The 18,810-nt window shown below is 46.3% G+C and overlaps 1 protein-coding gene across 2 annotated transcripts in view; it reads right to left on the bottom strand.

Annotated features, from left to right (window-relative positions):
• ASXL2 (ASXL transcriptional regulator 2) overlaps nt 1–18,810 on the bottom strand; it is a 100,754-nt gene that overhangs the window by 67,838 nt on the left and 14,106 nt on the right. The window contains exons 2-3 of one of the 2 annotated variants that reach the window (XM_084284545.1): nt 11,742–11,824; nt 1,869–1,912 (exon numbers count right to left, since the gene is read on the bottom strand). Coding sequence is in view for 1 of the 2 variants with exons in the window: in XM_084284544.1 (XP_084140670.1) it covers nt 11,742–11,824 (83 nt within the window). In the remaining variant the exon portion in view is untranslated. The remainder of the gene's footprint in view (nt 1–1,868; nt 1,913–11,741; nt 11,825–18,810) is intronic. The other variant, XM_084284544.1, reaches the window with a different exon arrangement.

The following is an 18,810-nucleotide window of genomic DNA, read 5'->3' as shown; positions in this document are numbered from 1 at the left end:
TATTTTAGGAATTATTCTCATCTAACACTAACTTCCCTGTTAGAAACATAAAATTTAACAGATTTATTGGAACTTACGAATTTATTTATAAAGTGTTCATATTTATAAACCTGTGGCTGCTACATGAACTGCAGCTACAAACAAGGGTTTCTGGTAACTTCTAAATATTTATTGTACTTTGAATATTAACATTTTCCATATGTGCACTTTCATCTCAGTAACGAATCAAAATTTCACCTTAATTAATCATCCAGCAGAAGTGACAGGTGCTCTGCCTGCAGAGCAGGCACATGCTTCTCTTACTTGATTGGACTGCTGAAAGGGCTAAAACAGGTTAATAACAATCTTTATAGCTAAAAGGTAGTTTATGAGGCCAATGGCATACGAAATAGACATTCCGAGCTGTCACCCCTCCGAGCATTTCTCTAAGCTACTTCGCTTTTCCAGCGGCCGCGTACATACCAGGTCCTCCTTCTGAGAATTGCCAAACTTAAGCCTTCATTAAATCATGGCATTTTACATTCCACATTACATTCAAAGCTTCTTCAGACTGAGCAGGGAAAAAGGGGGTTGAAAATGGTAAATGCACACAAGGTTAAGACGAGACATCCCTACTGCGAGCAGCTGCCTGTTCAATGGGAGAAGGAGGTGAGAGCGTTTTTTCTTTCCCTGCTTCCAATTCCACTACGTAATCCTTTCCAATCAGCCTTACCCCTGCAACCTCGGGAAGCAAGGGGATTTGTTCTGATTTGAAAACAAAATGTGACTGAATCATTTTGTCCAGTCATCTATGGATGGGATACTGGATTGAAACACTGCAAAATTTTCATCCGTGCAGTATTTGACCTCACGCTTGCACTCAGAACATCATGCAAGGTGTATTTATCTGTTAATAGGCTACTTTATATTAAAGCTCCATTTTTCAGGTGTCATTTACACTGTTCCTCTGTGTGCACACCCAGCAGCTTCCACCCCAGGACCACCTCTGGCTCCAGAGCATCCTGCAGAGCTGGTGCCTGCTGCCACGGCTCGTGCAGGAACACTGCACGGAGTCGGTGCTGTTACACCAAGTCAGCGTGGTAGCACTCAGCAACCCGGACACCACAGAAGAGTTAATTATCCTCTGCTGTAAATGGAAGCTTAATATAAAGTGCATCTGACAGGGAGCATCTCCATTTCACATTGTCACTGCAAGTGCACGGAACTCGATAAAAGGCCCGGGCTCGGCTGTGTTTAAGGGTGAGGGTTTTCCCCCGTTTTGTTCTTTTGAGCATCCCTTCTTCCCCACGTTCCATTTGAATCAGACATTCACACAAATTAGCTTTTGGCTTATTAGTAAATTAAAATATGATTTTTTAAAAACAATAGGTTTAGATCTACTGAAGTGTCACAGGAGAGAGAGGTTGTAAGCAGATACCACAGTACCGACTTGAAGCGTGTTAACACACATTTATGATTTAGAAAAGCAGTTTTATTCTATGCATTAGATTGTTTCAGCCCATATACTCTGCCAAATGACCCCGGGACAAAGATGCACAAAAACATCATGCAAATCAAGCACCCCCTCCCCACAAATTCCGGACAGCGATGTTAATTTATGAGACATTAAGCATTCACATGCTATTAGCCTGGTATTTTCCACAGACTTGCAAGCAGATTAAGATTTCACGTTTGCATTACACTCAAATGCTAATGCAAACTGCATGCAGGAAAGGTAGATTAAGGTAAGAGAAGCATTAACACTAGTTTTACTACTATTTCTTGGTTTCTAAGTCTGTGTGAAACAAGCAGTTGCTCTTTAATTAAGGCTTTTGCAGCTTGCGTTAATACAGAACAGTAGCTTTAGAACAATCAGCAGTGGTTCTTACCTTCTGGAGTTGGAGTGCAACCCAAAAAAAGGAGAGAAACACCCCTTTAAAAACTTTAGCAAAACAATCATCTAACCATTAATACGAACCCTCCTCCCCATCCACCAGAACCAAATTAAGAAAGCTTTGGGCAGATCTGCAGCAATACTACAAGCTAGGCTCTATCATACACATAAGTATGGAAGATGTGCACCCGTCAGGCTTTTTTTAGCTTACTTTCTAAGAAACTGGCATAGATGCACCAACCCCAGGTAACTTCCAAACCCTCCGGTTAGTGAACTTCTATTAGAAGTCACGCTGACCCTTTAGAGGTCCCATATGTGGCCAGGCACCTTACAGAAGTTGACAGAAGTTCACTTTTCTTTCCCAAATTAGGCCCACAGCTGTGGGTACAGCAGCAGCCCTACAACCCAGAGGAGCAAGACAGTCTGTGAGCAATTCATTGGTTGTGCCACATGTACAGCATCATCTCAGCAGCGTTCCCAAGGGTAAATCCATGGGCTGGCCAAGTCATTAATAATGCAGACTAACACACTGCTTGCTCCATTTTAGTATTCCCACTGATGGGGGATGGAGGAGAGCAGAGGAAAGGAGAGAGGGGCTGGTTTTGGTGGTGGTTTTTCTTTTTTTTTTTTTTTTGGTGGGGATAGAATTGGCTACAAGATTTTTTTGTGATAAAGCCAATTATTAAACACCAACACTCAAAGTTCCTGAGAATTTGTGCAAGATCAAAACATGGTGCCCTGAAAACCTGGGTGGTGCCAGTGAGCTGGGATGGAGCTGCATTTGTATCCGGGTGTAGCAGAGGGCACTGGAGACCCTTGGATCAGGAGCAGCCTGCAGAATGCTGCAGTGCTCTTCAGCACTCGCTCAAGTTGAATTTCTTTATAAGCTTTAATTACTGGTCTGCTAAGACCGATATGACAACTGGATCTGACCTACAGGAACATTACTAGATTGACATCATACACTGAGTCCTGGATGAGGTCAAAAAGCCCTTAGATATTGTTTACATGTGTAAGCAAAAGCTTCAGGTTTACAGCACTTTATCAGCTTCACTTTAGCAGTGTCCATAGGTAAGATACTTATCTGTGTGCCCCTTGAGGGCCTATGCAAAAATGATTAGCGCTTTCTGGTTTTAAAGGACAAATTCATGTACAGGAACCTTCCTCTAAGGCTTTTGGGGCACAGAATTAAGACTTCAAAATTTCTGGTGTCCCCCCACTCTTTGTCTGCTACAGGGCTGTGGGCTGGTTCAAACTGAAGGGAAGTCCTACATCTAGCTGCTTGCTGAGATCTCAGCCCCAGTGTTTTCCAGAAGACAATGCCAACTTGTTAGATTCCTGTAGCGCTCATCATTGGAGTGTTACACCCCACATTTCTCCCTGCAATGGCTGTTACGCTCTCACGTGATAAAAATGAATGTATAATTTTATTTTGAGGAGCCAGCAAAACCTGCTACTATTCTAGTCTCCGGATAAGAGAAGTGGAAGATGTGGTTGGTCAGGGATTTGATACCTTTACGTAAGTGACTGCTATGGAAAGTCACCTAGCTGGACTTTCTCCTAACATAATTAAGGCGTTTCCTGCTAATGGTAACATGATCTTTCTATATAACCATCCTCTTCACCTCTTCCTATTCTTCTTCCTTCATCCTCTTCAACTTCTTTCTATATAGCCATCCTCCTGAATTCCAATCTTATGGTTGGATTTAGATGATCTCTGAGGTCCCTTCTAACTGAAGCCATTCTATGATTCTGTAAGTCTTCAAACTACTCTTTTTCAAACCAGCGTTTTTCCCTACATGCATTATTTACGTCATCTACCAACTCATCTCTATCCTTCTGCAGATACTGAATGGTGCAGAGCTGATGACTTCAACGTTTAAACACTAATGAGGCCAAGTCCTGTGGGGTTTGCTGGACCCAAGGCATCCCTCAGGATCAACAACTTTTCACTCTGCGGCCTACAAGCCACCAAGGCAGGCTCCAGGTGAAGTACGGGCACTGCCTGCGAAGATTCACAAAACACACCTGAAAGACGTGATAGCCTGCAGGCTGCCATTCCCACTGCCCTGCAGATGAACAGAAACGAGCTACGGGGGTTTCTAGCACTAAGAAAGCTTTTTATAAGCACCCTGAGGTCACCTGGGGCTGGTAGAGGCCGAGCACTCAGCTGGGCCTCAAGGGGAACCCCAGTAGCAGAACCCCAAACGACAGGAGGCACAGAAGGCCACAAGGCCCCTTGCCACACGTGCTGCTAGCCCTAGAGAAAAACTACCTGAAAACACAGCCCAGAACACCCTCCCTCCACCAAACACCACCTGCGGCCCTCAGACACAATGAATGCTGACAGCCACTTGACCCAGAACGGCTTTAGCCTGTACTTTACACCAGAGGTTTCACGCACAAATTCCACTTCACTAGAAAAGGTATCACGAGTACCTCAAAGAGTGTGATGTTCTGGTGAACTTCAGCTGAAAATAAGCTGAGAGTTGGTAATTTCCTTCAGAAAAAGCCAAATCCAGCTTTGTAACTGACTAAAAAAAAAAAAAAATGCAAGACCTTACTGTCCCAGCAATTATTGCCCTCTGCTCCAGCCCTCCTCTTGAGCACTTACAGCAATTAACAAAAGCACGCTGATGAAGGGGCTTGCAATTAAAGCCAGCCTGCCAGTAAGGCTGGGGCTAATGCACCTGCTTCCAAATGCCCATTTCCCATCGGGAAAGGCTCCCACAGTTCAGATGTAGAGAGGTCAGCAATACCTTTATGGACATTTATAATAGTTATCTTCCAGCTGAATGAAAGCAACCTGACCAGAAACAGCAGAGAGGTGGAGATGACCCAACCCTGGTGGTTCTCAGGAATGAAGCGTGAAAGGCCCTGCCACACACTCAGTATTACTAAATACTACTAAACCTATACAACTTGAACCCCGATTGTTCCAGCTCATTTGAAGATTAAATTCAAAGAAACTGTGGATTAAAGATTTTGTAAAGTAACTTAAATGTTTGTCAGCTGACAGCTTCAGCTAGCTACAGGGCCTTCCACGCCAGCCCAAAACTTGTAACTTCGCACACTGAAAGGGAGGAAAAGTAAAGGGAGGAAAAGCAAAACTGCTTTGTACTAACCCAGCACCACCTATTTGCAGTATCATACCTCCGGTCACCCATGAGAAACAGCACTTTTAACTGCACTCTTTCCACAAAGAAGCCCGTAAAGGCCTTGAGGTATTGCAGTGACTCAGCCTTATAAGAAGCACTGAGGCCAAAAGGCCATCTCTCCCCCAGAGCTCGAGGCTGGGAACCAGGAACTGGAGCAATTCAGACTGGGAGGAACCTCTGGAGGTTGGGAGGAACCTCTGGAGGTCACAGGCCCAACCTCCAGCTCAAAGCAGGAGCACGCCAAGTGTCTCAGGGCTTTGTCCAGCCCAGCTCTGAATACCTCCCGTGCAGGGAGAAGCCTTCCCTGGCCCTGCTCTAGTGGTTTACCACCCCATAGTGAAGATTTTTTCCTATCTAGTCCGAGTCTCCCACCCTGTGGTTTGTGCTCATCGCCTCTGTCTAGCACTGGGCTTCTCCACGAAGTCTGGCTCCTCCACATGTGAGCTATCAGCAGAAACGAACACAGCAGAATGCAAACCACCAGATTCTGAGAAGCAGCTCTGGATAAAATAGCTTTGAAACGTGCTGTGGTGCAAGCAGAGTGAGCTCCAGAAGCTTCCTGGTGTGGTTACCAACAGCAAGTGGTTTCAAAGACTTCAGAGCAGTCTACAGAGAAAAGTTTGGGGTTTTTTTGCAAGCTTTATATTACCTGGCCCTCACGTTGAGAGATGCTGCAGCAATCACCAGGCAAATTTAGATCTAAATCTGATTTTATGGAGTTGTGTAAAGCTTTATTTGGATAAATTGCTACAGCAAACAAACCAAGTGTGCCACATCTGCTGCCTCCCGTGAGCAGGTCCGGAAGGTCCTCCCAGGCACACACCATTCCCACCTCATTTACCCCATTCCAGCCAAGCCCATGACAGAGCAGAGGCAGGAAAGTACACTTTAAATAAGCTTCCTGGCTTCAGCACGTCACTTTCCAGTTTTCCAGCTTCCTGCTGCCACAAGGAACTGAGGCAAGAAACAAGAGCAGAAGATGCAAGCCTCCTGGTCCTTGCTTCCCCTCTCAGGTACTTCTCAGCCCTCTGATCAGATCAGAGGACAAAAAACAAAACTAGATATGAGTTCACCAACATATCAAACAGCCTGGAGCTGTTTTAAGAACAACAATTTTAGGAGCACCACAGCAAAGGCTGTTCTGACCTATGCAGATTTCCTCTGTCAGAAGCTGAGCTCTCCGTAACAGCTCATCAGTACAAATAGCTCTTCAAAATATTGACAGCTTTAAGCTGTCAGTGTGCAGACCTTCATTAAAGAGAGGTAGCAAGCAGACAGCGTAGCAATTTCTTTCCTTGGTGTTTTGACTATGGACACGTACATCCAGTGAGGCACCGGACATCAAGGATGAAGACACTCATCCCAAAGTCTCTTTTGCACATGCTTATAACCAAAAGCTACTTCCCACCTCTCGAGAGAACTTAATTAGTTGGTTATATCATGTACTCTGCAGGCCACACTCTGTGCTTAGGGCTGTGAATCTAACTTACTGCTTAACTTGAAATAACAACTGGATTTCTCTCTGGGCATGCTTGCTCCAAGAAATCACCACACGGACTATCAGAAGTTCTACCAAGATAATCCTGCACGAGCCAGGCATGTCTAAAAGGTGGGTGATTACATATAAATGTTTCTCAACTAAAGTTCTGACAAGAACCAGACTGAGCTGATGGAAACACTTCATTTCTTGAAAGCAAGAAGTGTCCAAAGCCATTACGGAGTGTTTTGCAGGATTCCACCTACACTGACCACCCTCTGGACTTGTGACAACGCTGGAGGAGTTCAGAACCTACAGAGGAAATGGGTTGTAAGATCTGCTTTTTGGGAGGTAAAATGATCAATGTAATCATATCCAAGACTTACACCCTCACAGTGGCTGTGCAGAGCAGCCCAGCCCTGTGCAGCTCCCTCTCCAGAAGGGTCAGGCACCAGCTCGAACAAGAGGCCGTCACGCTATCTGCCAGACACAGGATGCACGTCTCTTCCGCTGTTGGATAGTTTCAGTTTTACTTTTTTTTTTTAATGATTTTTTCCCCCCCCAATATATTTTCTCCATAGGAGACTTTCTGCCTAGACTTCTACTCCAGGCTCACAATGGCTTAAAAGAGCAGCTTTCACAAAGAGGTAAATCCAGCAGTTTGGACAGAAGCAGCTCTTACAGAGACCCCCTTTCCCTGTTGAGATAATTTGTCCTCACACCCAGAGTCAGTGGGATCCAACAGGAACTTCATCCTTTCCAAAACTTAAAAGCCTTTAAAAACCCTGCATCCTTCAAAATCCCCCTCCCGGGGTGGGTATTTGCCTGTGTACCTGGGTTCAGTTCTCGGAGAAGGGTTATGCTGGAGGAAGACTCTACCAGAACCAAGCCCCAAGAACCACGGAGCTCAGCTCCCCCAGCCCTGGATTCTCTCCTAGCTCTGCAGCAGAAGATAAGGACATCAACAAAGCACTGGAGAACAGCTGTAAAGTATTTTAGTGGCAAAGTGTTCTGCCAAGAAGGAGGAGAGTCACTTCACTGCTCCTTAGCTGACGAGACTGAGACAAGAATATTCTGCAGCAAACAGCTTCCCTCCTCCTGCCACCAGCACGTTTCTGAGACCGGTCAATGAGAGAGCTGATCACCGGCATCAAGTTCATCCTCTTCAGTTCTCCTCTTGCAAGAGAGTGAGCAAGTAGAGGATCTTCCCCCAGTCAGGGGGATGCTCACTTTGTAGTACACAAGCTACTGCAGAAATAAGCCTGACACCTCTCTGAGCTACCCATAAACTAAAAGCCCATGTTTGCTTTGGATGAGGGTAATCAATATTGTCTTCCTCACTGGTTAGGAAGAAACACTGCTCACATTACCAGCTCACAGAGGACAGACTAACCACAGAAGTACAGCAGGCTTCTGATTTGCAGATAGCAAAATAGGAGAGAAATAGGGGAAACCAGTTAAGAACCCTTATGGAAGTCTGAAGCTACAGAGCTGGCAGCTCACTCAGAGCCCTGCTCACAGAGCTTCCACCTTCTCAGGATGGAAGTCACCTCCCCAGGGATGCCTTGAGCTGGATGTGCAGAGCATCTTGCAGGGCATTTGGAAGGAGCCATGTCAATGAGAGGCACACACTGAGCACCACCTGGAGGGCAGGAGAAACTTGAAACCACTCCAGTTACAGCACATTTATCTCTAGTCCAAACAGGACCACTGAAAAGGGGAATTTGGCTTCTATGTTTTTTTCCAAAATTGATTCAGGAGTTTGTTCGGGTTTCTTCATGTAACAAACTCAGAAGAATATTCAAAAGCAGCAGAGTACCAGAGCCCCATGCTTTTAATTTCACTGAGATTAGATGTGCTTCCCTGTTCAAACACCAACTCATTCGCATTTAGGCAAAGCATGGACTGAGGCTCACACTGGTATTTTTTTTTTTTTTCTTACACAGCCTCCTCTGTAAACTCCCCCAAAAACAGAACATTCACAGCTATTAAGAGAAAAAGTCTAAGGAAGATAGCCTCCAAAGATGCCAAGTCTTTGGGCACTCACACCAACAAACCCAAGGAGATTAAAGAAACTCAGTGACAAGCTAACAGTTTTTTAAACAACAGCTACTTATCTTCAAACAAACATGATTCTGTCGTTGCCTCTTGCTGCCCTCCTATCCTACGCACTCAGGTTTAGGGAACTTATACAGCTGGTGTTGCTGGGTCAGCACCACAATCCTGTGCATCTTCAAAGCCTTGTGTGAAAGCACGTCCCAGCAAGCTCAGGCTCGTCCAAGCTACGTTGCCAGCACAGAGATAAGGCAACATAGGATGCTGGAAACCAAAGCCAGATGTGGTTACACTGCCAATTCATTGAGTATTTTTTTTTTTAAATGAGTTCTATTTTTGCAGTTTACAAGCAATGACCTGTAGGAAAGGACCTCAAACGATTAAGACAGCCTGCCAAAATAGGCAAATAAAGAAAATCAGGATAACAGATCACACAAGAAAGATAGGTCTCTGGCTTCAGGATGCCTAAGGTCTCCAAAAGAGACACAGAGTACTGGTCCTGGGCTGGCCTTTAAAATCACGATTTAAATTGCTTACTCAAGTACTAGGATAAAATTACAAAAAAAGGCAAGATCAGCAGCCAGTATCACTCAAGGTATCTGTGTTGATCCAGAAAAACATCTTATAAAATACCTAACCTCTTCCCAAAAAAACAGCCTCGTCCTGCAGTAACAGAAGTCACTCTTCCCAGTTTCTCCACACTCAGTTCAACTCCCATCCTTCGTCCTGCAGTTCCAAATCCCCTACAAGAGGGCCAGCACTTCCAGTCCTCTGAACTTTGCCAACCTGCCCTCAAGCTTCTACCAAGCAGCAGCACAACAGGAATGAAAGCAAGAGAGACCTGACCTGTGGCCAAACAAATGACTGCTGGGCACTAGTGGGCTCCCCATTCTCTGCCTCATTTCAGAAAACCCACAGGAAAGTAACTTGTCTCTTCTAAAACTAATTTCCTATCTGGAATTTGAGATTAAAAGACAGATGTATCTACAGATATACAAAATAGACTGTGAAATAAAAAAGCATTGCAGTCAAAACTGACATGGTTTAAGAGGTTCTGGTGTGCATAGCTTGCTACCAAAAATCTGTTTTTCTTTAAATTAAAAGCAAATAGCACCGAGAAAATTTAAAAATCGGATGCCTTGGTACACACGAACAGGAAAGCTTATGTCCTGCCTGCAAACTCACACACCATTTCCACCAACCTGGGAGTCTCGCAGCTGCTTGCTATCTCAAGACAACAGCACAGGGAAATTGCTGTAATCTGCTCTTGAAGGCTTTGCCATGGTTTCCTGCCAGAACTTCCACATGAAAGACTGAAGATCTGGTGAGCTACACACGCTCATCTGACAACTTTTACATCTTATCTAACATGCCTTTTCCTTTAAAAAAATGCTGATTTGTGCTAAGTCTGTCTGTCACAGGCTTTGACTTATCAGAAGCTCAGCGCAGCCACCAATGGACAAACATTACTGTTAGGAACTGAAGCTGAACTGCTTAAAAACTGTTAAGTCTTAACCTAAATGAAGCTTTACTATATCACGCTAATATTTAAGAGGAAAGATCACTGCATGGCATCCAAACGTGGATGGATCAGAAGATGAGTAGCTGAACTAGAGAAATCAAGTTTAGCATCTGACAGCTCCCACCAACACCTTTTGGTATTTGAGGTACTGTGGAGTTTGCAGTCTCCTGATGCTCAGCAGCAGCTTTTAGAAAAGGAAAGAACTTACTGGCAGCTCAGGCGAAACCCCAAATCAACTGCCAGTGCATGGCAGGGCATTTCTGCCCTTCCTTTTTTTTGGGGGGACCTTTCACTCCCAAATCTAATCTTGCGAGCTAGACTGGATCTTCTGCACCACATCAGAGCTCCTGCCTAGGGCTCTGCCCAAAAGCAGAGTTCTGAATTGCTCCAAGGGTTTGTGACTTGTAAGTGCCTACTGCTTGCTGGACTCCGTGACCACCAATACAGACCACTGCATTCCTGTCTCTGGCAGGGTGGTAGCCATGCTGGGCAGCTCCTCCTGCTCGTGGAGGTGCCTTTGACAGATTAACAGCATTTGGTTTGTTTGATATTGAAGCTGTCCTAAGGCTGGTGAGCCTCTGATACCACCAGATGTGGTACTGCCCCATGATGATGTGCACTGTCAGGACAGGAATTACACCCTGCTTTTGTCACATCCTTTAGAGCTAAATAAGGACAATTGGGATTCCTTACTTTAAAATAAGCTGACAAATTTCCAGAGGGGACAATACTATTATGTTGTCCATAACTGGTGTGGAAGATCTTGTTATCTACACTTGGGCCCTTCTGTACTTCCTGAAAAGCATCTGTATTGCTGTATTAATCTGGCAAAGGGGAATGGGGAAGATAATTAAGTCTAATTCAGGATGGTTGTGTCATTCCAAAATAGATGAGCTGGCATCCAATCCTCTTTTCTTTTTTTTTCCCCCTCTCAGAAAATAAGTATTTTCTGCTTCATAGTAGCTCTGCATATCAACAACTAAACCTGTCCGGCTCATCAGGGAGATGTCTATGAGCAAGGACTCACGAGTTAAGCTCTGGTAACAGCAGTTCCAGATTTGTCATCTGAATTACTTTTACAGCAGGTCAGATCAGGAACACCTGAGTTGTGTACTGGGAAAAAGGGGCACTCAAATGCACAATACACTCCTTGTGCAGGACAGTAAGATCTCTAAAACAGAAAAGCACGATCCTGCAGATGAATACTAGAAATAGCATAAGAGTTTTCAAATAAATTGTAACTGAGGCTGCTTTTTTTTTTTTTTCCCTTCCTAAATAGTTTTAAGTCTTGTTTTGGGTTATTTCCATTAGCTATCTATTCACTTGTTTGCTTTTTTTCAAAGATCAAATAAAAAATAACTAAAATTACCTATATAACTGGAATTTGAACCTGATCAGACCCTGTTCATGTCATACAAAAGCTGCAGACCAGAGGCATGCAGCATGTATTTGGAAATGAATGACCATTATCTAGCTTCCTCAGTGAGAAGTATCAGTGACTTTGGGGATTATCTTTTTTTGGCACCTGAGATCTGGACACCAATTCTAAAGACATTTAACATTTTAGTCCCAAAGATACACGAGTTAGGGGTTAACAGTAAACTAAGTGGGGATCAAAGTGTTATCCTGTTTTACTGCTATGGGTGCTTAACTTACCTGATTTCTTTAAGTCCTTCTTTCTGGATAACTTGAAGAATCTCTTTATGGCTCATAGGTGTATTAGGATACTTCTCCAGGACCTGGCAAAGTAAATTGAAAGTACATCACTCATTTGCATTTTCGTGTTAGCGTTCTATTGCCCAGAAAGCTACATTTAATGATCTAAACATCTCCTAGGATACAACCAAAGAACCACTGACACTCCTGACTATCTCACAGCTCATAACCAGTCCTCTCATCTGAAAAACAGAGAGCAAAGAGACTCTAGGAGACTTGCATTAGTGCAATTCCCAAATTTTATTTGAAATGCACAGCCCCTAGATAACACTTCCTAAAGAGAAGGAAAGCCATGCTTTACAGTAACAGAGGAGCTTTATCACCACCCCCTTCATTTGGGAGCTCTTCAGCAACCACTGAAGTACTGCAGATACAGAACTTGCGAAAAAACAGATCCTTAAAGCTTGCAAATTTCTGAGGTACCAAAATAAAACCAGACACAGCTGAGGCAGTGGATAGCTACTGCATACAGCCACCCACCCCAGCACTGCTTTAATCAACCATCATGGTCTGAACCGGCACAGCTCCTGCTCACGGCCACAGAGATTTATCAAACGCACCAAGGACAAAATCTGTTCTTTAAAATATAATTGCATAATATCAATTGCAGCTTAAGTCCCTAACAAGAGTCAGATTCTTAATGATTTTTTTTCCACTTTGGGCATTTTTTTCAGTAGCAATCTCTCATCTTAGCATGAATGAAGGCACAAATGGGGCATCTGCAGAACTTCGACCCATTAAGTCCGTGTAAGACAGGAGGAGCCTGAACTACACCAGTTAACATCAAAAAACAAACAAACAAACAAAAAAACAGATCAAGTTGAGACAGCTGTAATACTATTGATTGGTTGATTTTAAGAAGTTTAAGGAAGTTTGATGTCTAATACTGTTAGGGTTCTTCACAGACAATTCACACTTAAATTTCAGAAGTATGGGCAAAGAAAATATCTCCTGACAAGCATACCTGGCCCCTCCTTCCCCAGCCCTCATTAAGCACACCCTAGTGCCTCTGTCTCTCATTCCACTTTCAAGAGGAGCAAGAGGCAAGTGTAATTCACACCAGGAGACAGACGGATGCTTAAGACTGCCAAAGAAAGATGCCTTACTTCCACTTTTCACTAAGCATGAATGCAAGTTAATGCTATGATTGACCAGAAAATTACACTAAAAACAAAAATGAAAGAAGTTTTCCCAATTATAACCTCGTATGTCCATGGAAAGCTCAGAATACAACAGCTTTGCTGGACGAGTCCTTCAAAGATTGAGTCCAGCTGCTGACCACCTCAGTGCCTCTACATATTTACTGCAGGTAGCTTGGCCCCATGTCTTCCATCCACAGGGCTTTTGGCTTCTTGTTGTTGAGCTCAGCAGGGTGATCAGCCTGGAGCCTGCCATGCCTGCCTGTGAACCACGATGTCCTCAAGGCACCACCTGCACTTTGAGAAGCTGCTGGTCATCAACCAGCTGTCAGGAGGGTTCCTGTAGGATCCCACACACCAGTTCCCTGCACAAGCCAGGGCCAGGCATTTTTATCCTTCTCCTCACTTCCTTCAGTTCCCATAGGATCCTAAAACCTCCTCTGCTCCAGGCCCAGCAGCCCCAGCTCTCGCAGCCTCTCCTCACAGCACGGGGGCTCTGGGCCTGGCAGCACCCCGGGGGCACGGCCTGGGCTCTCCCTGCTAGGTGGGAGTATCCGCATGTGGTATTTGGGTTCAGTGATGCTAAAAGGTCCTGGTGTCAAGGTGAGCTTTTTGTGTATTACCCCAAAGCACAGCAGAGAGCTCAGGAAGACAGATTAGGAGTAAAACTTTAATGAGAAGAGCCTGAGCAGGAAGGAGGGCCACTTTTGTCTCCTTCTTGCCCCTAGTTCTCCACCTCCAAGAAGCAGCAGCAGGATCTGAGCAGCCACCTTCCCCTCCCCAGCATCCTAATCCTGAGCAGAAAGCCCAGGAGAGCAGGGAGCACAGCAGCAGAACCAATACATGGCAGTGAGGGTCACACACTGCTGATCTCGTGCAGTTCAATATCTCTGCGTGGGTAACTGCACAGGTTTCATTGACTTAAATCATCTGGGATTCTGCTCAGAGATTCCACAGAAGTCTTATCCGGCATTATACTTGAAAGACAGTTTTATCTGCCAGCTCACAGTGCAAATTCCAGTGGAAAATGACTCGGGAGGATGCACGAGAGCATTCTGCATCTGAGGACACGCCGCGGGTGGCTGAGCACGCACCCGGGGCACCGGGCTGGAGCCACCGGTGGGGTACTGCAAAAACCACTCAATACAATAGGGCCTGGGCCCAAACCCACGAGAAGAGTGCATTAAGCCCCAGTTAAGCATTAATGTTGACTTCAAAATAATGCCGGCCTCCCCACACCGACGCAGGACCGCACAAGGAGCCTTGAAGCCAGGCCACTCATTGACCTGACGCAGGATGCTCAACAGAAGGATGAGAATCTTCACTTTGTGTCTCTCCCCTCCCCACATACACCCATGAAGACATTAAATGGCATGAAATTGAGCTAGCTTGCTAGTTGCTGTAAGTCCCAAGATGCCTTTTTAGTTGCTAAAAAAAATAAACCACAGAAGCTAGGCCTCCTCTGCTGAGAAAAAGCCTTCAGAAATCGGAATGTTTCTGGACAACCATGTCTAAGGAGAAAAAGAAGAATTCAATGCATTAGGAAAGGAGGAGACACCAAAAATTATTATGGTGCTGCTCAGGGAAAGGAACCGCTCTCCAGAGGCTGTTGCGAGCACTGACCAACACGTGCCAAAGAGTGGCAAACACACAGATGGCAATGCCAAGTCAATGCTTCCAGGAGCTTCACTCAGAAGCAGCTGGGAGAATACTTTGGGGGAAAAAATATCACAATTGCCTTTCTTTGTTGTTTAAGAATGTTATAAGGCCTTTTTTTTTAATGCCAAGCCAGTCTTGAATGACTTCTTTCTGCAGGCAGTTCCTATAGAAGTTGGGGTCCCATGGACCAACTTCACAGCAAGAATCAGATCTCAGACTTATACTTAAGCTACGTGGGGAAAAATAAATGGAAACACAGGGAGGATGAAGACAAGGATGCAGGAGCAAGTCAGAGGAGAGAAGCATTCAAAAGGCTTTGCACTCTCATGTTGCCTCTGCTATGACAACATAAAGCAAGTTCCAGTCAGAAGAGAAGCACAAAGTGGAAGTTTGAGGGATTTTAGTCTCTCTCAGCAGTTACCTGTAACCAACACACAAGGCACAACACAGGAGGAGGCTCCTCAGAAGCACTGCTCCTGTACCACAGAACCAGCACTGAAAGCCCTTTCAGCATCTGAAGTTCACAAAGGCATCGTCTAACAGGGGGAAGAAAACGCTGCCCTGTTGCAAAAGCTTGAGCAGGAGCACAATTCATTGTCCAAAGGCTTTTGGGTCACTGAAAACACTTTATCCGTGAATGCTACGCAATTAGGTACGGTTTAAAGAGAACAAAGTCCCAGGAAGGGTCCAGCTTTGGGAAACACGCCCAGTGCCTAAGCTCGGTCTAGACGAGCTCATCTGGAAAAACAACGTTCCAGCCCAGCAGCAGAGAGTTTACAGGACAATCCAGAGCTTGTTTACAGCGCTCAGATGTTCCCCAGCAGCCTCCAAACACACAGCTCTGAGCTCTGCCCAGCCCAAGGACACGGCAGGAGCGAGCAGCTCCGGGAGGCTCCCCAGGGCACGCAGCTTTAGGCAGCACGCCCACCTCCACGGGTATCCCAAAGGTGAGGAAGGAGCATGCAAATCCCCACGTTTTGCTCCATGGAGCCATCTTGTGCTCTTTAAGAGACGTGTTTAAGTCTCTGCTTGATAAGCAGAGCAGTGCACACCTCCAGAGGCAGAGCCGCGTGCTGCTCTACAGGCTGAGCCAGAAGAACCAGGTACGAGGACATTAAAGAGGCTTCAGAAGACAGAAGCACCTCATGTAGCTTCTTCTCTCCTCTGCCCATTTAATGCCATGTTGGATCTTTCACTCAAGGCCTTTTTTTTTTTTTTAATTGCCATGTGCAATAAAAAATATAGCCGCTGTTATCTGCCACAGAACCGAGGCAGTGGCATTTTGAAAATGAGAGTCAGGATTTATAGGAGGGTTTACAAGCTCCTTTCCTACTATGCTCAGCATCAGCTGAGCCAATCTGAAGCACAAACCAGCAGGCGCCAACAACGAGGTATCAGGAAGCCACCTCGCTGTGCAAACCCAGCTATTAATACTGGAAACGATGTGCAGCACAGGTGAAGCTGTACACCTGAGTGTTGTCGATGCTCAAATGATGCTGCCTTAGGTGCCAAAATGCTCATTTGGCTCATTGTTAGCAAAACTGTTAAAAAAGTTCTTTATTGCAGTATATTCTGCTTTGTACCCCAAAGCTGTCCTGGTTTCTGCAGAGTTTTCAAAGCAAACAGGACCATCAAAAGCCATTCCTTAATTTTACACCTTGGAAGAAAGGCAACTTTCTTCCTCCTCGAGTAGCTTTGTGAAAAATGCCTTCGTGCTACCTGCAATTAAATTCAAAGGAGCAAATTTCAGAGGGTAATTTCAGAGGGTTAGCAGCTATACCAGGCAGACCTGGAAGAGAGATGCCCCTAAAGCACCAGCCTGGCACACAAAACCTCCCACAGAAACACCCCCAGTGTCTCTGCTCGTCAAAGCAGCTCACTGTCCCCAAGCTCCCCAGATTTACGAGCACTGGCAGGACGACTCCACCTCACCCCAAGCCATTTCCTCGGCTACGGGAAGCAAACCTCCAGGCTGCTGGGGGTACCTGAGGCAGGACAGGCAGTGGGATCCCTGCCATCGCAGCACCCCGTGAAATGGGGTGAAATGGGGCTGGCTCGGCAGCGAGAAGAACACGGAAGCACCTCGGCGGGAGATGCTCTGAGAGATGCTATAAAAGGAAAAGCAAATTTGTCGCTGTAAATTATTTCAGCACTTCTCTTATTGCAGCCCTGCTCAGCTCAGGCTCGAAGTCCACGCTGTTCTCCTCCCATGCCGAGCTCTTGCTGTCCGACCCGGAGCAATGCTCCTGCACCAGCCCTGCTGCCCGCGGGTGTTCCCAGCTCTGAGGGCAAACTGGGAAGCTGTCTGCCCCCAACAAGGGCTTGCCATAGCTACTTAGCCTCTGGAGCTCCCAGGAAAGCATCTGCAGCCTGAATCTGATGGTCCCGAGGACCACGGGGCTGGCAGAAGCGGGTCCCAGCAGCAAGGAGCAGTGAGCAGGACGGGGCTGGAAGCACCAGGGACGCACCGGGCTCTGGAAAGCACCCTCAGGAAGATCTCACAGCAGGAGCTGGCAGGCAGCCGGGTGATGCTCAGCAGGCAGGGCAGGCAGGAGGGATTTTAGAGCTGAAAAGCAAAGCAGAACTCCAAATACAATCGTTCAGGGCTTGCTGCTTTGGGAGCAGCACGGCACGCATTTGCCACCCCACAAGCAGAACAATCACCTTCCCCTCAAAGCTTTCATCTCGTTTCCACCTTCAGATGAAATCACACTTCTCGCCCCACACCCAGCACAAAGCAGCCTGTTCTCAACAGGGCCTCGAAAGCAGCGTCCCGAAGGCACACCAAACACCACTGAAGCAAACTGGGCTCCCCAGTACAAAAAAAGACAGGGATCTCCTGGAAGGAGTCCAGCAGAGGGCCACAAAGATGATCCAGGGCCTGGAGCATCTTCCCTGTGAGGAAAGGCTGAGAGACCTGGGGCTGGTCAGCCTGGGGAAGAGAAGACTGAGAGGGGATCTCATCAATGTGTATAAATACCTGAGGGGTGGGAGGCAGAGGGGTTTGGCCAACCTCTTTTCAGTGTTTGTGGGGACAGGACCAGGGGTAATGGGCACAAAATGGAGCCCAGGGAGGCTGTGGGGTCTCCATCTCTGGAGATATCCAAGGCCTGTCTGGACGCCTCCCTGGGCAGCCTGCTCTGGGGAACTGCTTTGGCAGGGGGTTGGAGCTGATGGTCTCTGGGGGTCCCTGCCAACCCCTACAAATTGGGGGTTTCTGTGATTCTGTGAAGCCAGCCACTGCTAGAGAAATGAGCACACAAATCTAAGCGCAGCGTGCAACGGTCTGCAGGGCATTTAGCTGCCTCCCAAGTCTCCCAGTGAGCAGAAATCCTGCTTACAGGCAAGTCACCCATCTCCCCGCACATCCCCAGGCAGGGCAGGTAACCTCCCCGTTTCAGATTTTATTCCTTTCCTCAGTTATTTGACGGAAGAGGAGGAGGGGAACCACAGGAAGGGAATCCTTGAACGAGGCTCAGGAGCACGGCGAGGCTGGTATTACACTGACTTAGCAGGAAGCAGCTCTGCAGGGAAGTAACAAGAACCTCAGTGCCACAGCTCTGCGCTTAGCCAAACGTTATCAGGAGCAGTAAGAGCAAAGGTGCTCAGCTCGGAGAGGTTACAAGTTGAAGATCCAGTCCTAGCTTTGGAGGCATCTCCACAGATGTAATTTCACCTAGAAACTTTCTAGGAAAACGCAGTCTAGACTCACGTTTCCTTACATTCTTCATTTTCCTGCAGCTTTTTACTACAGAACGTAAAGTTACCCTCCTCCAGAGCTTGGAGAGGCTGCAGTGAAGCCCCCCAAACACTGACACGACACAGGATTAACTCAACACACCACTTCTCATCTTCCTCCACCCGTTTCCAGCTCCGACTGCTCACCTCAGAGGTTTCCAGCCAGGAGAGCCGGAGCATCACACAGCCACCACAGCTCTCATCTCCTGACTTCACTGCACCACCCAGCAACCCGAGCAGCACCGGGCTGTTGGGAATCACGTAATTCTTTCCTGTGAAATGCTGGAATGGGGCACTCGACCACACAGCCCAGTGCAGTAACTGCTACTGGATGCTTCACAAACATTTATGTTTAGGTCTGACTGTCCAAACAGCAAAAACAAACCGAGTGAACATCTGCTTTCAAGAACAAACAAGCATCCTTAGGGGAATAACGCACTCGCAGAACTTCACGGAAGATCTCACGTGCCATA

Source organism: Netta rufina (assembly GCF_964035555.1).
Source record: "Netta rufina genome assembly, chromosome: 3".
Taxonomy (NCBI): Eukaryota; Metazoa; Chordata; class Aves; order Anseriformes; family Anatidae; genus Netta; species Netta rufina.
Note: the sequence above shows the minus strand (reverse complement) of the source record. Positions and strands in the feature narration are given on the sequence as shown.